General features: G+C 30.6%; 1 protein-coding gene across 1 annotated transcript; it reads left to right on the top strand.

Moving 5' to 3' along the window:
* The first annotated feature begins 13628 nt into the window (after positions 1-13628).
* On the top strand, positions 13629-17515 carry LOC149252737 (protein VASCULATURE COMPLEXITY AND CONNECTIVITY-like). Its single transcript, XM_089456711.1, has 3 exons — positions 13629-13826; positions 16778-16980; positions 17130-17515. Exons 1-3 carry the CDS (start codon positions 13731-13733, stop codon positions 17368-17370), a joined length of 540 nt encoding a protein of 179 aa, XP_089312837.1. The 5' UTR covers positions 13629-13730; the 3' UTR covers positions 17371-17515.
* The last annotated feature ends 2307 nt before the right edge of the window (positions 17516-19822 follow it).

Raw genomic sequence — 19822 nt, 5'->3', positions numbered from 1 at the left:
CCCTTTCATTACTCTCAATTTTGTCTCTATCTCTATTAATAGCTTTTCTATTTCTACTGAGCGTCCATTTGTTTCCCATTCTAGCTTCATTTGCATTTTGAAACTCCTTCCTTAACTTAGCTTCTTCTACTAGTGTGAGGTCCTCATTTAGAAATATCCATCTCTCTTTTAAGTTTGAATATTTACTAAGATACATATTTTATTTTTTAATTTAAATGATATTTTAAAATAGAATAAATGTATTTCGATGTTTATTTATTATTTTATAATATTTTACATTCGAATTTATTGAAACTCAAAGAAATCATTTTTTTTAATGTGTAATTTTTTTTTAATAATTTGTTATTGTAACATTGTGTTCATTTGTGACAATATCATACTTGGTTATAAAGCATGTCACTACTCCTAGTGCAATGAATTTAAATTAATGTAACACTCTATATTATTAGGTTAATAAATAACAATAAATAAATAATAACATAATCATAAATAAAGTGAAGGATTATAATAAATAAATAAATAAAAGTAACTATTTTAATATGTAAAAAATGGATAAAAATAAGTAAAAATAAATTATGGAAAAGTATAAGTTAAGAAAAATTCAAGACATACGCAAAAATTCACAATAACTAGTGGATTATGTGCATGGAGTTTTCTAAATAAGTTTTAGTTAATGTAGGGGGACAAAGATGTCAAGCATCTTTTCTCTTAAGAAATTATGATAAAGTAAGGATTAGTCAGTGGTAGAGGTAGTTGATTGAGGGCTAGGGGTTGCCACTTGTAAAAAGACATAGTGTGGGATAATTAAAAATAAATACTAATAAATAAATGAGAATGATAATAATACATAAAGTGAGTGACTAAAATAAGTGATTACAATAAATAAATAAAAGTACCTATTTTAATAAATAAAATGGATAGGGAAGCATTTACCATCTTAATGGTTGGTAGGCTAGTTGCATTCACTTTAAGGGATCAATCACACCTCAAGCTTGCCCCCTCGCTTTTCCACCACTGCAACAATTTCTATGGTCGCACATGCCTCTCAGTTAAGCATTTATGTCCCTTTAGTCTATTGTACACACATCCTTTTGTTAGTACAACACCCATGGTTTGGGAAGACCCCTCAAAGCTCACAATGACATGGCTAAACCTAATAAGTAGTCCTTAACATCACTCAAGCCTCTCATGTGCTTCATGTCACTTTGAGGCTTCTTCTCTTATGTTGTTTTTATGCTTTGTCTTTTGTGCTGATAAAATTCTCAAGAGGACTTTTGGTTTCCCTAGCAAGGGTAGATGGTCCTGCCTGCTTCATTTTTTTAATTGCCAATCTCCTTGGCTTCTAGTTTCATTCTATATATGGATGGCTACGTCTTTTTTCCTAATACAATTTTGTGAAAGTCAGTCTCTTCTTCATATAGTGTCATCATGTGTCTCGTTGGCCAAGTTGCCCAAGCATGTAGTCCTTGTACATTTTTTGTAATAAAATGACTCCTAACTTACAAAAAACAAAAATAAACAAAAATAGATAAAAATAAGTAAAAGTAAATTATGCAAAAATATAATTTAAGAGAAGTTTAAGATGGATATAAAAACACATGATAATAAGTGGATTATGTGAATGGAGTTTTTTTTTTCCATTTTTGGATAAAAAAAAACACATCTTTTCTCCTAAGGGATTATGGGGAAGTAAGGATTAGTCATCGACAAAAGTAGTTGATTGAGGACTAGGGGGTTGTCAATTATAGAAAGACATAGTGCACTTGAGCCCATGATTGGGTGGAGATTCACCCCCCCACATGTTGTTTGCAATCAACATGATTAGAGACCAGCACACAATAGCTTGAAGTTCACAAGTTGATTGTAACTTGAGTTCTTCAACTTTGAGGTACAATTTCTCCCACTTACCTTTTATGTTGATTATGTAATTATTAACCAGATATTCTCTATGTTTACGAGTTAATGAGTTTGAATTTCTCTTGTATGTTTATTTATTTAATCTTGAAGTTTGGATCATTACGATCAGATTTAAAATAACTATACTACATATATAAAAAATAACTATACTACATATATTAAAATAAATCAAACTAATTATATATTGAGTGAGAATTAAGTCTTAACTAATTATAATTAATAAATTGGAAAAAAAAAACACTATAAATTAAAAATTAAATTTAAACTCATTCCAAAAGTGTAACTAAATGTTCTACAACTTAATATGAGAAAAAATTTACCACAAAAGAATATAACATAATCTTAGATTACAAAATTAAAAAAGAAATACAACTTGGCTCCATCTTACACAATACCAGCCTAGATCCATCTTAACTCTGGATCTACTAAGCTCTAAGAATGATCAAATATATTTTCACTCTAAGAGAGGTTTGCATCTCAAGAGATTTGATCCCTCTCTTAGTTTAGTAGATCTAGAATTAAATGGATCTAGATTGGTTTAATTTTAATTTTAATTATTACTTTATGTTTTTATTTTATTTTGACCTAGTCAAAATGTTAAACAGTGCAACATCTACAACATCTCTACCATACTAGGTAGAAATATATATATATATATATATATATATATATATATATATATATATATATATATATGGTCTCAGTGGACGTTAACCACCAACATCATCATCATCATCATCATTATATATATATAGAGAGAGAGAGAGATAGATAGATAGATAACACAACCCATATATATATCATAGCATTAAAAAATATACACAACCCATATTTGTATTAAATTGGAATATAATATATGAAATTAAATTAAATTATTAAAAAAATTATCTCTCATTTTTAATATATCCTTATTTATGATAAATTTATGTAACTTATAAAAAATTATATATATTTATGACTTATTGCAATGAGTAGTTTAATAATTTACTTATTGACTATGAGGCCCAAACATAATCAACATTTTAATTTTATAAATTATTTTTATTAAAAATAATTTAATAAAAAATTTAAATAAATATTTTAATTTCTAAATTTCATAAACATTTTTACTAAAAATAATTTAATAATTATTTTAATAATATATAATTACTTAAAATTAATTTAAATTAAATTTTACTTATGTAACTAATAAAAAATGGCCTGGTCTAATTTCCAGACAAGTAGCTTTTTATATAGAATATGAAAAAGAAATCATATTTAAAAACAAAATAGATTCCAAAGTCAGAATAATTAAATTCATGTGAGAAAAAGTCAACAATATCTTTCATGTTAAATAAATAAATAAATATATATATATATATATATATATATATATATATATTAAATTTCTACTTAAAAAAAATCAATGTTGTTTTTAAATTAACTCCCTTTGGAATAATATTCCAAAATTTAAAAGAGAGTTGACCTACTACGATGTGGACCTATAAATTGAATATTAAGGATAACGATAGCATAAACCAAATTAATGACATCATATTAGAATTAAATCTGAATAATATTTTTTAATTAACATTATGTTAAAAAATAAATTTAAACTAATCATGATCAATTATTAAAAATTAATAATAATACAACACGCGTAAAGCATTAGATCTAAACTAGTTGTAACATTATAATTAATAGATCTAAACAAGTTGTAACATTATAATTAACAGAAACAAAAGTACCAGAATACATAAATTAAAAACACTTCGGAACCTTTTAGATCATCCCTTAACCTGCTGATATAATCCATAAGCCGCATATATAGAACCACCCCCTCATAACCGGTTATGGTTAATACATATTAACACACAATTTACATATTGGCGCTAAATCACTTTAAATCCATTTACAAAGGGAAACATATGCAAATCATACTTTTCTTCCTATTGTACAGCCTTGTCACGATTTCTGAGGCTAAACCTATTCGCCATCGCTATCAGCTCCTTTCATAGGTCTTTAACATGCATATGCCTCGTTAACCTTCCGACTTCGATCTCCCAACTATCAAAATCGTTATCTCCACGTTTAAGCCTTAAAAGACTTGCTGCCATTCTTTAACATAATACAAAGGAAATACATGGAATTTCCACTGCTGATCATATACGCGGAACTCAAATGTTGTCTACCTTCATTTATGTATGTCGTCGGGTCCGGCTTATCGCTAGACTCTCCGTCGTGTTACTCCTCTGATCCCTGAAACTCCTGACTCCCAATTACCGATAAATCCCAAACGTTGATCGCTGATTATCGCAAATGCCGATCGCCAAATATCATTGTTGCAATATCGCAACATTCATAAACCACTGACATTTGGCACCTCCGATCACCAATATGTGATTTAAATTGTGACTGTTGATTTGGCCATTGATCCAACGGTCCACGATTAATCGTTGCTCGCTCTTCGCAAATCTCCAAGCCTTAGTTCCGATAACTCTAAAAGGGTTGTTGCCGATGCAACTAAATCTCAGTCGTTGATCTATGAGATCTAACGGTTGCTGAGCGTCGAACTTCAGTTTTTCCGTTCTTCCTTTTACTTAGAAATTTTCCGTGTTTTGTCGAGTTTCTTCATTGTAGTTCTAGTTTCTTCCAAACTCTGATCTCTCAGTGTTTTAACTGCGCACTCCCTCCTAAGCTTGGATTTAATCATAGTAATCGATTCGAGACTGCGTTATGGTCCACCTTTTCATATATTTCTCTATGTGTTTGCCTCAACTCCACCTGCATATATTTATATTATGCAACTCTGATAAACTTAAATTATCATTCAACACTTCAATCACACATTTTATAGCTTGGAATTAAATCTCTGTGCATATATAAATCCACACATAATTACAAAATGGGACTTTGTCTCTTGGCCTGGTTTCTCTTTACAGTGGCCTTTGGTTTACAAATCTGCCCATAGGCTCAAAACCACACTTTTGCTATCTATCTAGCCTAACTTATCTCAACATCTAACCCCTATCTCTGCCTTTTAGGCTTACATTTATACTCATGGATTCTAAAACCAATTCTGGTTTAGATCCATGAATTTCTTAACAAAATTCCTATATCTCTTCCTCATTCATAAAACTCCTCTCTAATCCCTAGATTCATGAACTAACTCCTAATCTAAGATTTACAATTAATTCTCAATCCCTCAATCTCTCAACTATCCTAAATCTCTCATGTTCTCCTATATTCGAGAACATTTACAAATATGCCTCACATTATTCAATTAATTCCCTATTCTAGCTTTTCTCATTAAAGCCACTCAAAACATTAATAATTACATTCAATTCACTCTTAGGAAACCAACTTCCTTGAAAACACAATACCCCTATGTCTACTAAAATACAATGAGTTCTTGGGTTGGATGCTCCTGCATCAGACTCCCAAAGTAAAAAAATTATGTGATCTCCTGATCATGTGTCTTCATAAGTTAATTGAAAAAATCCTCCAGGGTCCCAAACTTTAGTTTGTTGCTGTCCAAATGCTTTTTTCAGTTTGGGATTCATTACAGTGTAGAAGCATCTCCTATATGGGTTGGTTTCGTTGATTCCAATTGGGCTGGTGACCCTGATGATCAGAAGTCTACTGCATATTATGTCTTCACTCTTGGTTCTGGACCTATTACATGGGCTTGTAAGAAACAAAGTGCCATTTCTCTTTCTTCAGCAGAAGCAGAGTATCGTGGCACCATAGAAGCTAGTAAGGAAGCCCTGTGGCTTCGTCAAATCCTGTCAAAGTTTGGCTTTCAGCAACAGCATCTGACTACACTTTGGTGTGATAATCAAAGTGCCATTCAACTATGCAAAGATCTAGTCCAACATCAGCACAACAAACACATTGAACTACACATGCACTTCATCAGAAAGCTCATTCATGACCATGTTCTTGAAGTGCAATATTGTTCAACAGATGATCAAGTTGCAGACATCTTTACAAAGGCTCTCACAGAGGCAAAGTTTACTAAACTTCAATTTATGGTTGGAGTTCAGGAAGTTGTCACTAAGGGGGGATAGGCTCTAATGCCTCCTTCCTTATTGTATTGTGTCATATTTGTACACCCTTCAATCCTATCCCAAGTTGTTCTTAAGGGGGGATGTTAGGATATTCCAACACATAGGAAATAGTTAAGTATAACTTGGTTTAGTGTAGAGTTAGGTAAAGTGTGTTTCTTTACTATTTACTTTTGTAACTTACAATCTGACAATCATGATATGTTCTAGACATGAAGTGATCTGATGGTTCATTCTCTCCTTGGTATTACCGACACTTGATCCATGGCTTCACACCCAATTGGTCCATGATCTCTATTTAAAGAGCATGGAGGGTCATTTGTAAGGTGATCATTCATGAGAGAAGATTATGTAAATTTTCTTTCTTTAACATTAATAAATTGCCTGAAGTGGCCGCATTGGCTTAAGCCATGGACTGTTCCCCTCTTTGAGGGTTTTAACCACGTCAATAATACTGGTGTATTGATCTATGATTTGTTTGTGAGTGGTGTCCTTTGGTGTTCTATCTGAGGAACTTACCATATAAATTCCTACAACAAACTATGACAAAATGTAGGTTACCCCTATTTTTCCTTAATTTTCTACTTTAAAAAAGTGATGGAAATCAAGTTGTTGGTCCAAAGGGAGCAGGACTTTTTGCTCATATTATTTATAAGAGTTTAAAATTTTCCTACTCCATTTCATCCGTAGACATTGGTAGAGAATACCCAAAAGGACAAAAAGGTACTCTATGTGGGTCATAAAACCTTTTGGGCACAAAGGATGGATCCCCTGCTGAATATATCGCCCATGGGACAATGATTATCTAGCTTATTGCGATTATAAACTTGGACAAATTATCTATCTAGAACGTCCATGAACACCCACCAAAGTATATTACAAACAATAAAAAAACCAAAAATAGTAGAATAAACCTTTGTTTTGTTGGCACTCTTTGCCTTGATTGCAACAAATCAACTTCAAATACCTATATGGGGCACAAATATGCATATCGGTACTATTCTGCATACAAAAACTAGTTCCAAAATGAAACAAAACCTAGTGAGACCATGTCACATCTATGATCAATGACCTTTGGTGCAGAGCAAGTTTGGACTAGGCGATACTCAAGGTCAAGGCCACAAAAGGGGCCATGAGAGAAAAGGTGAACAAGCTCCCCATGGCATGGGCTGGCATGTGCATCAAAACTTACCCTAAACTAGACTGTGGTGCGGTTTCTAGAATAGCTAACTATTGGAACTCTAGCTTCCTCCATCTTCTAGTCTCCAACTTTGTACACGCATAAGAGGTAGGTACTAAGCAACAACGGTGCATATTACACTTGTTTAATTATTATCCTTATTTTTCAAAATGATCTCCTCCTTTATCCTCCAATGGTCTATCCAAGGCTGGCAAACCTTATGTCATCCTTGCTTGAGCCAGAGGTGGGGGTTTTGGTTAGAGTTAGATTTTCTTTGGAAACCCTATCGTTTCCATGTTGTTTAAATATTTCTTATACATACGATACCTACTCATAGTCTTGCTATCAATGGGTAAAAGGCTTGCTTCAATCAAAAGGACATGATAGAGAGTATTTTATTTAATCTTGATATTGTAGGTTATAAATAGATTTTTGATCCATTTTATCTTCCTCCACGAATTTGTGAAGATACTGTAACCTGAAACCTCAAATCCATATAAAATAACAAAAGTGACAAGAGTCTTAAAGAGGAGTTCTTTTTCAATTCCATTTCTAAATATGTGTTGAATTACAATTGTTTTCAAGCCCATAAAATATCATCCTTTTCTCAATGTTATAATTCCTATTGAACTTGTGAGGGATATCAAGTCCAATATATTTGTATTAAGTTCCTCCAATTAGTAGTTGTTGTCATATATGAAAGTATCATGTGATATCTTTCTATATTTGGTTATAATGACTATAGTTTTGTGAGAATTAATAGCCATACCTATCCTAGAGAAAAAATATTAGAGGATTCTTAGTTCTTTCCAAGATCATAATGGTTCCTTTCCAAATGAACAATATTGTCAATGTAAAGGAGAGGAGTTATGACTATACTAGTGAGCACGGGCCAACACGACTTTTATCTTCCAAACACTCTTCTAGCTTATCAGTGTATGTGCCAAAAATGGTAGCAAATAAGGAACATCATTAATTAAATTTGACATTTAATTACATTTAATTTAATTTTACCAACCCTCAATGTTTATAAATGTTTTAATAACATTCTTATACATCATTGTTACAACAACCCTCAACTTGAGAGGAACCATTATCTCTTCTAGCCTCTTCCACAGTTCTGTGCTAGAAATGATGTCAAAATATTTTCTAAAATCAGTGAAACAATATAAGGGACTAGTTTTATTATTTCATCATTACTCTACAATTATATTGAGTGTAACAAGGTGTTACATAGTTGAATAAAATTTCCCAAACCTAACTTGGACTTTGGCTCTTTAACCATGGATTTCTGACCATAAGTTAATCTTATTTTCCAAAAATAGTTCCATACAACTTGGCTAAGATGTGGCTAATCACAATGGTCCTATAATTAGATGGAATTCTTTAATTCTCATTTTAAACATAGGAACGAGGAGGCTCCACATCTAAGTCTTAGGAAAGCCTTGCTTCACTACCAAATTGAAGAGTTTATGATGTGGATGATGAGGATAGGCCCTTTGATGTTAACATTTTTAGTTTAATAGTCTTCAATATCATTATCTTTTCCATTAGTGAGCTGCTTAACTCCAAACTTAATATCTTCTATAAAAAAGATATCATCCTCTGTAAGGGGCATTCAAAATGTTATCCATAAATTTAGGGGATTCGTGAAGGTTTTTAAGGTAGATTATAATTATTCAAGGGAATCATACTATTTTATTTAGTTTTATGAATTCAAATTTGCCTTCAAAACTTTCTAGAATCATATTTAGACTGGTTCAACAACTACTCATGCTCTCTATTTATGTAGTACATTTTCTTCCTTTTAATAAGAGCTCCGTGCATATTTTTCTTATCAAGATTTAAATATTTTTTAGGAGAATTTCTAATTTCTTTTCTAAAAAATTCGCAATCATTGTCATACCAAGAATTGGTAGTTCTATTATTCTTTTTATATGACACCTTAATAGAGAATTCACTGACATAAACAAAGAGGATTGCATTATAAACTATGCTAGAGGTTTTCAATGTTATTCTTATAAGTTAAGATGTATACATCATTAATTAATTCGATTAAGAAGAGATCCATTTTACTTTTCTTGAAAAAAAAGAACCTTTGATTCTCACAATTCTCTTACATGTGGCTTCTGCGCATGACACGATTTAGACTTAAGGTTAAAGGTCTATGATCAAAGTCACGATCATGGCAATTTAAGACGTCAAAATTTACAATTTGATTGCAACCATGGATATTAGATATCAAATAATCCAAGACATTGTGATTCAGGAAATGAGTACAATTCATTTGTTTGGAGTTTGGCCACTTGACTATGTCATTACAAATTATAAGGTCTTAAGAACTGTAAATATTGATTACTTAGTATGAAATAAAATCTTAGCCAGGTCTTTAGATGTTCTTTTGTAGCTATATGCAAAAACAAGGTCCTCATCTAGCCAAAGAGGATTAGGGTTTGTATCATTTCTTAGAAGAATAGGTTGGTTGGTTATGGTTGTAGCCTTAAAGTCTCTTAACAAGAGAATATTACTTTCATTCCTCAAATTGTGAATATCTTATTCTAGAGTATTACAATGGAAACTTTTATTTAGATTTTTTCTTATATAAGTTAGAGTTGATAGGTACAAACTAACAAATGGAGATTTATATCCTCTTAGAATTAATGTTAGATATTTAGATCTAAATGTACTGATTGAAAGGGTCTATCTTATGAAGTCAAATGTGAGGAGAAACATTTCTTTTATATAACAACTTATTCCTTCAATCCATCCATGAGTGAATTTCTTGTTATGTGCTAACCAAAAAATGAATCCATCTATGTAAGGGACCTTATAGATTCATCATGCTCCCAAGTTTTGACTTAAACAATAATATCAATTTCATTGGAGATCCAACTTAACATAGAACCTTTATGCCATGGAAAGTCATGATAGTTCAAAAAATGTTTTGGAATGTTACAAATTCCCTTTCATTACTCTCAATTTTGTCTCTATCTCTATTAATAGCTTTTCTATTTCTAATGAGCGTCCATTTGTTTCCCATTCTAGCTTCATTTGCATCTTGAAACTCCTTCCTTAACTTAGCTTAGTCTACTGGAGCGAGGTCCTCATTTAGAAATATCCATGTCCCTTTCAAGTTTGGATATTTACTAGGATACATATTTTATTTTTGAATTTGAATGATATTTAAAAATAGGATTAATGTATTTTGATGTTTATTTATTATTTTACAATATTATAAATTCAAATTTATTGAAATTGAAAGAGATCAATTTTTTTAATGTGTAATTTTTTTTTAATAATTTGTTAATGTAACATTGTGTTTATTCATGACAATATCATACTTGGTTATAAAGCATGTCACTACTCCTAGTGCAATGAATTTAATATTAATGTAACACCATATTGTTAGGTTAATAAATAACAATAAATAAATAATAACATAATGATAAATAAAGTAAAGGATTATAATAAATAAATAAAAGTAACTATTTTTAATATATAAAAAATGGATAAAAATAAGTAAAAATAAATTATGGATTATGTGGATGGAGTTTTTTTTTTCTCAATTTTGGATAAATAAGTTTTAGTTAATGTAGGGGGACAAAGATATCAAGCATATTTTCTCTTAAGAAATTATGATAAAGTAAGGATTAGTCATTAGTAGAGGTAGTTGATTGAGGGCTAGGGGTTGCCACTTGTAAAAAGACATAGTGCAGGATAATTAAAAATAAATACTAATAAATAAATGAGAACGATAATAATACACAAAGTGAGTGATTGCAATAAATAAATAAAAGTAACTATTTTGATAAATAAAATGGATAGGGAAGCCTTTACCATCTTAATGGTTGGCAGGCCAGTTGCATTCACTTTAAGGGATCAAACACACCTCAGGCTTGCCCCCTCACTTTTCCACCATTGCAACAATCGCTATTGTCGCAACTGCCTCTCAGTTAAGCATTTATGGCCCTTTAGTCTATTGTACACACATCCTTTTGTTAGTACAACACCCATGGTTTGGGAAGACCCCTCAAAGCTCAAGAATGACATGGCTAAACCAAATAAGTAGTCCTTAACATCACTCAAGCCTCGCATGTGCTTCATGTCACTTTGAGGCTTCTTCCCTTATGTTGTTTTTATGCTTTAAGTCTTTTTGTGTTGATAAAATTCTCAAGAGGACTTTTGGTTTCCCTAACAAGGGTAGATGGTCTTGCCTGCTTCATTTTTGTAATTGCCAATCTCCTTGGCTTCTAGTTTCATTCTATATATGGATGGCTATGTCTTTTTTCTTGATACAATTTTGTGAAAGTCAATCTCTTCTTCTTATAGTTTCATCCTGTATCTCGCTGGCCAAGTTGCCCAAGCATGTAGTCCTTGTACATTTTTTGTAATAAAATGACTCCTAACGTACAAAAAACAAAAATAAACAAAAATAGATAAAAATAAGTAAAAGTAAATTATGCAAAAAGATAATTTAAGAGAAGTTTAAGATAGATATAAAAACACATGGTAATAAGCGGATTATGTGAATGGAGGTTTTTTTTTTCCATTTTTGGATAAATAAAATCACATCTTTTCTCCTAAGGGATTATGGGGAAGTAAGGATTAGTCATCGACAAAAGTAGTTGATTGAGGACTAGGGGATTGTCGCTTATAGAAAGACATAGTGCAGTTGAGCCCATGATTGGGTGGAGAGTCAGCCCCCACATGTTGTTTGCAGTCAACAGGATTAGAGACCAGCATACAATAGCTTGAAGTTCACAAGTTGATTGATTGTAACTTGAGTTCTTCAACTCTGACGTACAATTTCTCCCACTTACCTTTTATGTTGATTATGTAATTATTAACCAAATATTCTCTATGTTTACCAGTTAATGAGTTTGAATTTCTCTTGTATGTTTATCTATTTAATCTTGAAGTTTGGACCATTAGAATCAGATTTAAAATAACTATACTACATATATTAAAATAAATCAAACTAATTATATATTGAGCGAGAATTAAGTCTTAACTAATTATAATTAATAAATTGGAAAAAAAAACACTATAAATTAAAAATTAAATTTAAACTCATTGCAAAAGTGTAACTAAATGTTCTACAACTTAATATGAGAAAAAGATTACCACAAAAGAATATAACATAATCTTAGATTACAAAATTAAAAAAAAAAAAATACAACTTGGCTCAATCTTACACAATATCAGCCTAGATCCATCTTAAATGTGGATCTACTCAGCGCTAAGAATGATCAAATATATTTTCACTCTAAGAGAGGTTTGCATCTCAAGAGATTTGATCCCTCTCTTAGTTTAGTAGATCTAGAATTAAATGGATCTAGATTGGTTTAATTTTAATTTTAATTATTACTTTATGTTTTTATTTTATTTTGACGTAGTCAAAATGTTAAACAGTACAACATCTCTACCATACTAGGTAGAATTATATATATATATATATATATATATATATAGATAGATAGATAACACAACCCATATCTAAATCATAACATTAAAAAAAATATACACAACCCATATTTGTATTAAACTAGAATATAATATATGAAATTAAATTAAATTATTAAAAAATATATCTCTCATTTTTAATATGTCCTTATTTATGATAAATTTATGTAAATTATAAAAAATTATATATATTTATGACTTATTGCAATGAGTACTTTAATAATTTGCTTATTGACTATGAGGCCCAGACATAATCAACATTTTAATTTCATAATTTTATAAACATTTTTATTAAAAATAATTTAATAAAAAAATTAAATAAATATTTTAATTTCATAATTTCATAAGCATTTTTATTAAAAATAATTTAATAATTATTTTAATAATATAATTACATAAAATTAATTTAAATTAAATTTGACTTTGGCCTGGTCTAATTTCTAGACAAATAGCTTTTTATATAGAATATGAAAGAGAATCATATTTAAAAACAAAATAGATTCAAAGTCAAAATAACTAAATTCATGTGAGAAAAAGTCAACAGCTTTTTATATAGAATATGAAAAAGAATCATATTTAGAAACAAAATAGATTCCAAAGTCAGAATAATTCATGTGAGAAAAAGTCAACATTAGTTTTTAAATTAACTCCCTTTCGAATAATATTCCACAATTTAAAAGAGAGTTGATCTACTACGATGTGGACCTATAAATTGAATATTAAGGATAACGATAGCATAAACCTATTCTGAATAATATTCTGAATAATATTTTTTAATTAATTATGATGGATAATAAAAGACAGACATTATAAGTTAAAAATTAAATTTAAACTAATCATGGTCAACTACTAAAAATTAATAATAATACAACACGCGGAAAGCATTAGATCTAAACTAGTTGTAACATTATAATTAATACAATCGAAAGTAGCAGAATACATAAATTAAAATTGAATCGAAAACAATTAATACAGTCACCATTAGAACTATTTCAATGACATTGAACCCTCCGGGAATTTGACTTCAATGTTCTGGATTTCCCTTTTGAAAGGGTAAGACCATCAGGTTTTTCTGAAGTTTTTCTTGTGTTGCGCATCATTGTTATTCAATCACTGAGTAAACAATGGAGAGGTTGGATTTCTTCATTTGTTCAGTGGTGGCATTCTTTGGCCTTGCGGCGGCTGTGTTGGGTTTCGTTGCAGAGGCTGTGCGCTTCCCGGTGAGTGACCCTTCACTCCTATTTTCATTGCGTCTCAGGATTTTCAAAGAGTAATTTCCACCTTCTTTGCTCCTTACTGGTCTTCAAGGGAGAGTGTAAATATGTAACGTGTGTTATATTTTTTCATTTTCAATTATATGTAATCTGTGTGTTACATTTTTACATTATAATCTTTTTTCCATATCTTTGGTTTGGGGTCTTTTTTTTCCTTTTTGGATGAGATGTTACTTAAAAATAAGAACCCTTAGTTTGTCCTATTTGATAGTAAATTTGACAGTAAGAAGTCTTCTCTTTAGAAGACATGAGGGCTGATCATAATTGTTCGATAATTAGAGGGGTTATTTGTATCTCCACTTTTAAAAATAGGGATAATGAGGCTCTGAGTCCAAGGTTTAGGGAACCCTTGCTTAACAGCTTGTTTGAAAAGCTTGTGGATGTGGGGGATGAGGACAGGGCCTCCAATTTTTAAGATTTCTGCCTGGTAACCTACCCCAAACTTAATGTCTTCTAAAGAGAAGACTTCTTTCGTTGTGAGCAGGGTTTCGATACGTTTCTTAGATACAACCTTTGGAATAGGTTAGAAGAGCTAAAGGTTCCTCTTGAGTTAAGAGTTGCTGCTATAAGGCTATACGAGAATGTAATTGCCAAGCTAAAGAACAAGGAGGGGTGGTCAAAAGATATCAAGTGTAACATCGGAGTTAAACAAGGTTGCCCCCTCTCCCCTACCCTATTTGGCATTTACATCGATAAGCTCGAAGGTTATTTAGAAGAAGCAGGATGTGGTGGCACAATATTAGCTGGGATAGTCATTATCCTTCTTCTCTATGCTGACGATATTGTTCTTCTGGCAAGGTGCCCTTCTGATCTTGATAAGCAGCTCAAGCTTCTTAAGGATTTCTGCTCTACCATGGGTATGACTGTTAATACAGACAAAACTAAAGTTATGATTATCAAATCTAAGAAGGACACTTGCGCTAATTTTACGTATGACAATAATAACTTGGAGGAAGTGTATTCTTACAAGTACCTAGGAATTGATATCCATCACAAGCTCAACTGGAACCATAGCATTGAGAAAAGGATCAATGGGGGATGGAAAGCTTATTTTGGTCTTGAAAACAATTGTAAAACAGCAAACCTCGTAATGTGGGATAAAAAGAAGTTCCTCTTTAAAACTTTAGTCACTCCTGTTATCTTATATGGCTGTGAAGTTTGGGGCTGCAGCATCTCCAGAGAATCATGGAGGAAGATTGAGCAAATCCAGAAGCGTTTTATAACTTATAACCTGAAAATTAAAAGTAATACACCCTATCCTATTCTCCTTATAGAAGCAGGTCTTTCTTCTATTGAGAGCCTAGCTATGCTCAGGTTTCTGATGTACAAGCACAAGCTCAATAACATAGACAATCATAGACTTCCTAAGCTAGCTTTAAATTCCAGCAAAAATCACGTAAGGCTTAACCGAGGATGGCATAAGGACACAAGGGCCTGGTTAAACTATTGGGAGATCAATGAGAATGATGCTTTGCAAAACATAAATAACATTAAAGATATTGTTACTTCTAAGTTCAAAGAAAAATTGTGGTGTGAGAAAGATTTAGCGTCTAAAAGAAAATTAAGTTATTATAAGAAGGTCATCAACCCCACCCTTGAAGATCAAAAGTATCTCTCTATTCTAACTAGCTCAAAAAAGAAAATTAATATAGCAAAGATTAGAACGAATTCTCATGAGCTCCATAGCGAAACTGGCCGCTGGTTAGTTCCTAAAACGCCATGGATGGAAAGGATCTGCCATATTTGTGAGAATGGGAACATCGAGGATGAAAACCACTTCCTCTTAGAGTGCCCTGCATACAACCACATTAGATCTCAATTTCACAACCTTTGTTACAATACTGACCTTCCTAGCCTTTTACAATGCCAAAATTATAGTGAACTCGGGAGGCTTCTCTCCAAACTTTTTGAGCATAGGAATAAAATCTTAAATCAAAATAAATAATTTGTCTTTTTAGGTCCGATAGATCATTATTTGGTCTCAGCGGACGTTAACCATCATCATCATCATCATCATCTAATAATTAATTTTAACAATTTTTTTTTTTTAAATACTATCTTATTTGAAAAAAGTTTATTAAACTTAATTTCAACGCATAACTAAACATATATAAAAAGATCTAATATAACTATCTATGAATATAACTTAATATATCTTTACAGAGTTTGACTATTAATCTCATCCAAAAAAAATGCTAAAAAAGTAGTGAAGTTTTGAACTAATTTTATAGAGTTTTCAGTATGGTATGCATTTTTGTAAAGACTTGTTATCTCTCTATCAATATCTACATTTCCTTATATTAATTTTTGTCACTTATTTTTGTTGTTTTATTTATATTTAATAGAATTATGAAATACCATTAATGAATTTGCACTATTTAATTTTAATTTTAGCTGTCTTTATTAAACATTATTTCAAAAATTATATTTTATTATTTTTAGTATTGTTAAAATTTAAATATTTTTAATAATATTAGAATTTAAATATTACTATGTTGTATAGTATGAGTTTGGTAAAAAAAAAATCTAATATATAATAACAAAAAAATATAATGGTAGATTAAGATTATTAATAATCAAATTGAAAAATTAAATAAGATAATGTTAAATTAGTAGATAATGTTAGATAAAGTTTGAGTGAGCTTAATGGTTAAGAGCATGTGTTTCTTCATAAAAAGTTATTGGTTCAAAACCAGAAAGAGTAACAGTCACAAATTGTTACACACATAAAAAAAATCTCATACACCAATTTAGTGTCTAGCTTAACTATAACATTAAAATTAGATAATAATAATTATTAATAAACTATTTAAAAAAATATTTTTAATTTACTTAGTATTTAATAATTTCATGAAACAATTTTTATGTGCCAATATAATAATCATTTCATTCAACAGGCTCATGCTAAGGCTCAACCCATAGGGGATGGTCACTGCTTACTTCAAAAAACTGCTGCAAAGTTTTATGGAACAGGTTCATTATTAGCTCTTTTAGTGGCTCAAGTCATCATAAATGTCGCAGCTTGTTGTATTTGTCGTGGTACTCAATATCGATCAAACTGGAAGAAGGCTCTTGTCATCATTTGCTTTCTTTTTTCCTGGTATTTAACAATTTCTTCTCACTATTCTAATATATTCATGTTCTGAAATAATTATATGCTTCACATTCATATCACCATGTTCTTAATCATTGTAGGCTTTATATATATATATATATAGATATATCATTCCTGATTGTGTCATTTTACAGGATTGCTTTTTTATTCGCCATTGGATTCCTTCTCAATGGAATTATTTGGAGTTCCGAACGTAAAACAGGCACCATCATTAACGGTAATTTATGTGGATTTGAAAGGCCGGCAAAAGTTTTTCTTGGAGGAGCATTCTTGGCGTTAGCTTCGATCACTTTTGGCATATTCTACTATATTTTGACATCTCGACTAAAGAAACTGGAAATACAAACTCAAAATCAGAATATTGCAATGACATAACCATATTTGGGACAACCAGTTCGGAAGCAAATTATCGCCATGGCATAAGCATATTTTGGGAAATTGTATTATCTCTATGTTGTGGCTGTCCTTGTGGCAGTTACATTTGGTGGTTGTGTTATGGTCAAGTATTAAAATGGTCAGTGAATATTGGATTAGTCTTTAAACTTGTTAAATTTTATGATTATCTTTGTGATGTTTTAATGATTTTAAGAAATATCAATTTATAAAGCAAAATTATATATATATATATATATTTTGATTGGTTGTATATTGAATATTTAATTTGAATTGAGAAAAGAATTAGATAATAATCAATGTGTGATATCATGGATTTTATGCTAAATTATATAGATACTTAGAATAATAGAAGAGCTGGAAATATTGATACAAATATGGAAAAATATTATTTTTGAAATATTTGTAAATATATTTAATTAAATAAATAGATTGAGGATGGTACATGTTAATGATGATTTTTCTTACTATTATTCTGAATGTAAATATGGAAAAAAAAAACTATCTACTAACTCGAAGTGATGATTTGAATGTAAATATGGAAAAAAAACTATCTACTAACTTGAAGTGATGATTTGAGTATTTTTATAATTAATTGGACTATGATGTAAAAAGATGAAATATGGAAATAATATTTTTTTGAGTAGATAAAGATGAAATATGGAAATAATAACTTTTTGAATAAATAACTTTTATTTGTATAATTTGTATATAACTATATGAAATTGAGTCTTTTTAATACATGCTTGTTATCTTTTATGGAAAATATAATATACATGTTTTTTTTTTTTGGTAAATAGTGAATATATAAATAATAAAATCTCCATAAAACAATTTATAAAACTGTAGAGAACACATTGTTCTTATATAGGGTTATTTTTCAAATTTTATAAGGTAAATTTTATTTTATTATTATTATTATTATGGAAATCATTATATCTTTGAAATTACAAGGCCTTGCGTTAATGCAAATTTCAAGGATCTTAACATTATAAAACATTTTTAATTTTTTTAAGGTCAAGATCTGAATTTGTACTAGTGAAGTGTATAAATTATTTTAAAAATGATATAGGTGATAAAAAAGTTGTAACAGAAATATAAGATGTATATTTTTTTAGATTTTGATATCTTTCATGTCAAAATAGTAAACCATATTAATTTCTCTTAAAAAGTTATATATTTGGTTATACAACATTATTATGGATGGGTTTGTGTAGCGTATATAAAATAATGTGAAGACTACATATATGGAAAGTCAGTAAGATAATTTAATATTTGATGTATTTGCAATCAAAACCACTAGGTTTTTCATTTCGAACCTAACTCCAAGATAACCAAATCAGTGAAAACATATCATATAGCTGCCATATTCACCTTGCTTGCAAAATAAATAAATACATAAATAAGGAAATGAACATTGTAGAGTTTGTTCCCATTCTAGAGTGCGTGAATATTCTAAAGTGCATGGATGTTCTAGATCACATGCACATTTGGGAGCATGTGCATGTTCTAAAGTGCATGCATGTTCTTAGAATGCCAACACTTTTTAGACAAGCATTCACAATGTAGGATTAATAAGAATGTGACAAAGGAATTTCGTATGCATCTAGGGCCATGAGCAGCATTTTGACCTACCGCAAAGGACCTTTCAAGGGCATCCTTGCTCTCTTAATGGGGATAGTCAACATATAAGATTGTGAACATTGAAAATGAGTCTCCACAACTTGGATATGGTCACGAGAACAAACCTAATAATTAGGCCCTAAAGGACGCTTATAGGCTTCTAGGCCCAAGAAATGATAGTTTGAATGACCACAAATTACCTGTTGAGGGTATCCTCTTCCTCTAACTGGGTATATATATACCAATAATAATTTTGAGCACTCGGTATGCATTTTGGGGCCCTCGACATGGGTAGGAGACAAAACATGATCTTTACACCCTAATAAGCTTATACCAATTTAGGACTATAAAGAATACCAAAAATAATTATTCATGACTTCTTGAGGGTATCATTGACCTTTTATTATGGATGTTAGTGTCATCAAGAGGTTTTGAGTAGAAGATAGGTGTCGTAGGGCCCTAGAAACGATATAGGGAAGAAAGATATGCCTTAGGTCCTTAAGAAAATTTTAAGGCTTCTAGAGCCCTGAAAAACACCTCAAAACGTGACACATAACCTTTGGATGGTATCCTTGGCATATAAGAAATATGTTAGTGATCCCTCACAATTTTTTGATCATCGGGTATCGATTTTTAAGGAATTCATTTGGTTGAGTGAAGAAACTTAATATTTTTTTGAAGTAACGCTCTATCTTGAACCCCATCCACTGTTGGGTCCCTATAATACTAGTGATTACCCCATTACTATTGTAGTTATACCCCTTATTTATATTGTTGTGCCCCTATTACCCCCATATTGTTATTTCTGTGC

Source organism: Pinus tabuliformis, chromosome 7, assembly GCF_031772625.1.
Source record: "Pinus tabuliformis cultivar Carrire ecotype Pingquan chromosome 7, CPIR1, whole genome shotgun sequence".
Lineage (NCBI taxonomy): Eukaryota > Viridiplantae > Streptophyta > Pinopsida > Pinales > Pinaceae > Pinus > Pinus tabuliformis.
Note: the sequence above shows the minus strand (reverse complement) of the source record. Positions and strands in the feature narration are given on the sequence as shown.

Coding starts and splice junctions, on each gene's coding strand:
- LOC149252737 (XM_089456711.1), top strand. CDS start 13,731: ATGGAGAGGTTGGATTTCTTCATTTGTTCAGTGGTGGCATTCTTTGGC. Junction 13,827..16,777: donor CAGAGGCTGTGCGCTTCCCG/GTGAGTGACCCT, acceptor TTCATTCAACAG/GCTCATGCTAAGGCTCAACC. Junction 16,981..17,129: donor ATTTGCTTTCTTTTTTCCTG/GTATTTAACAAT, acceptor GTCATTTTACAG/GATTGCTTTTTTATTCGCCA.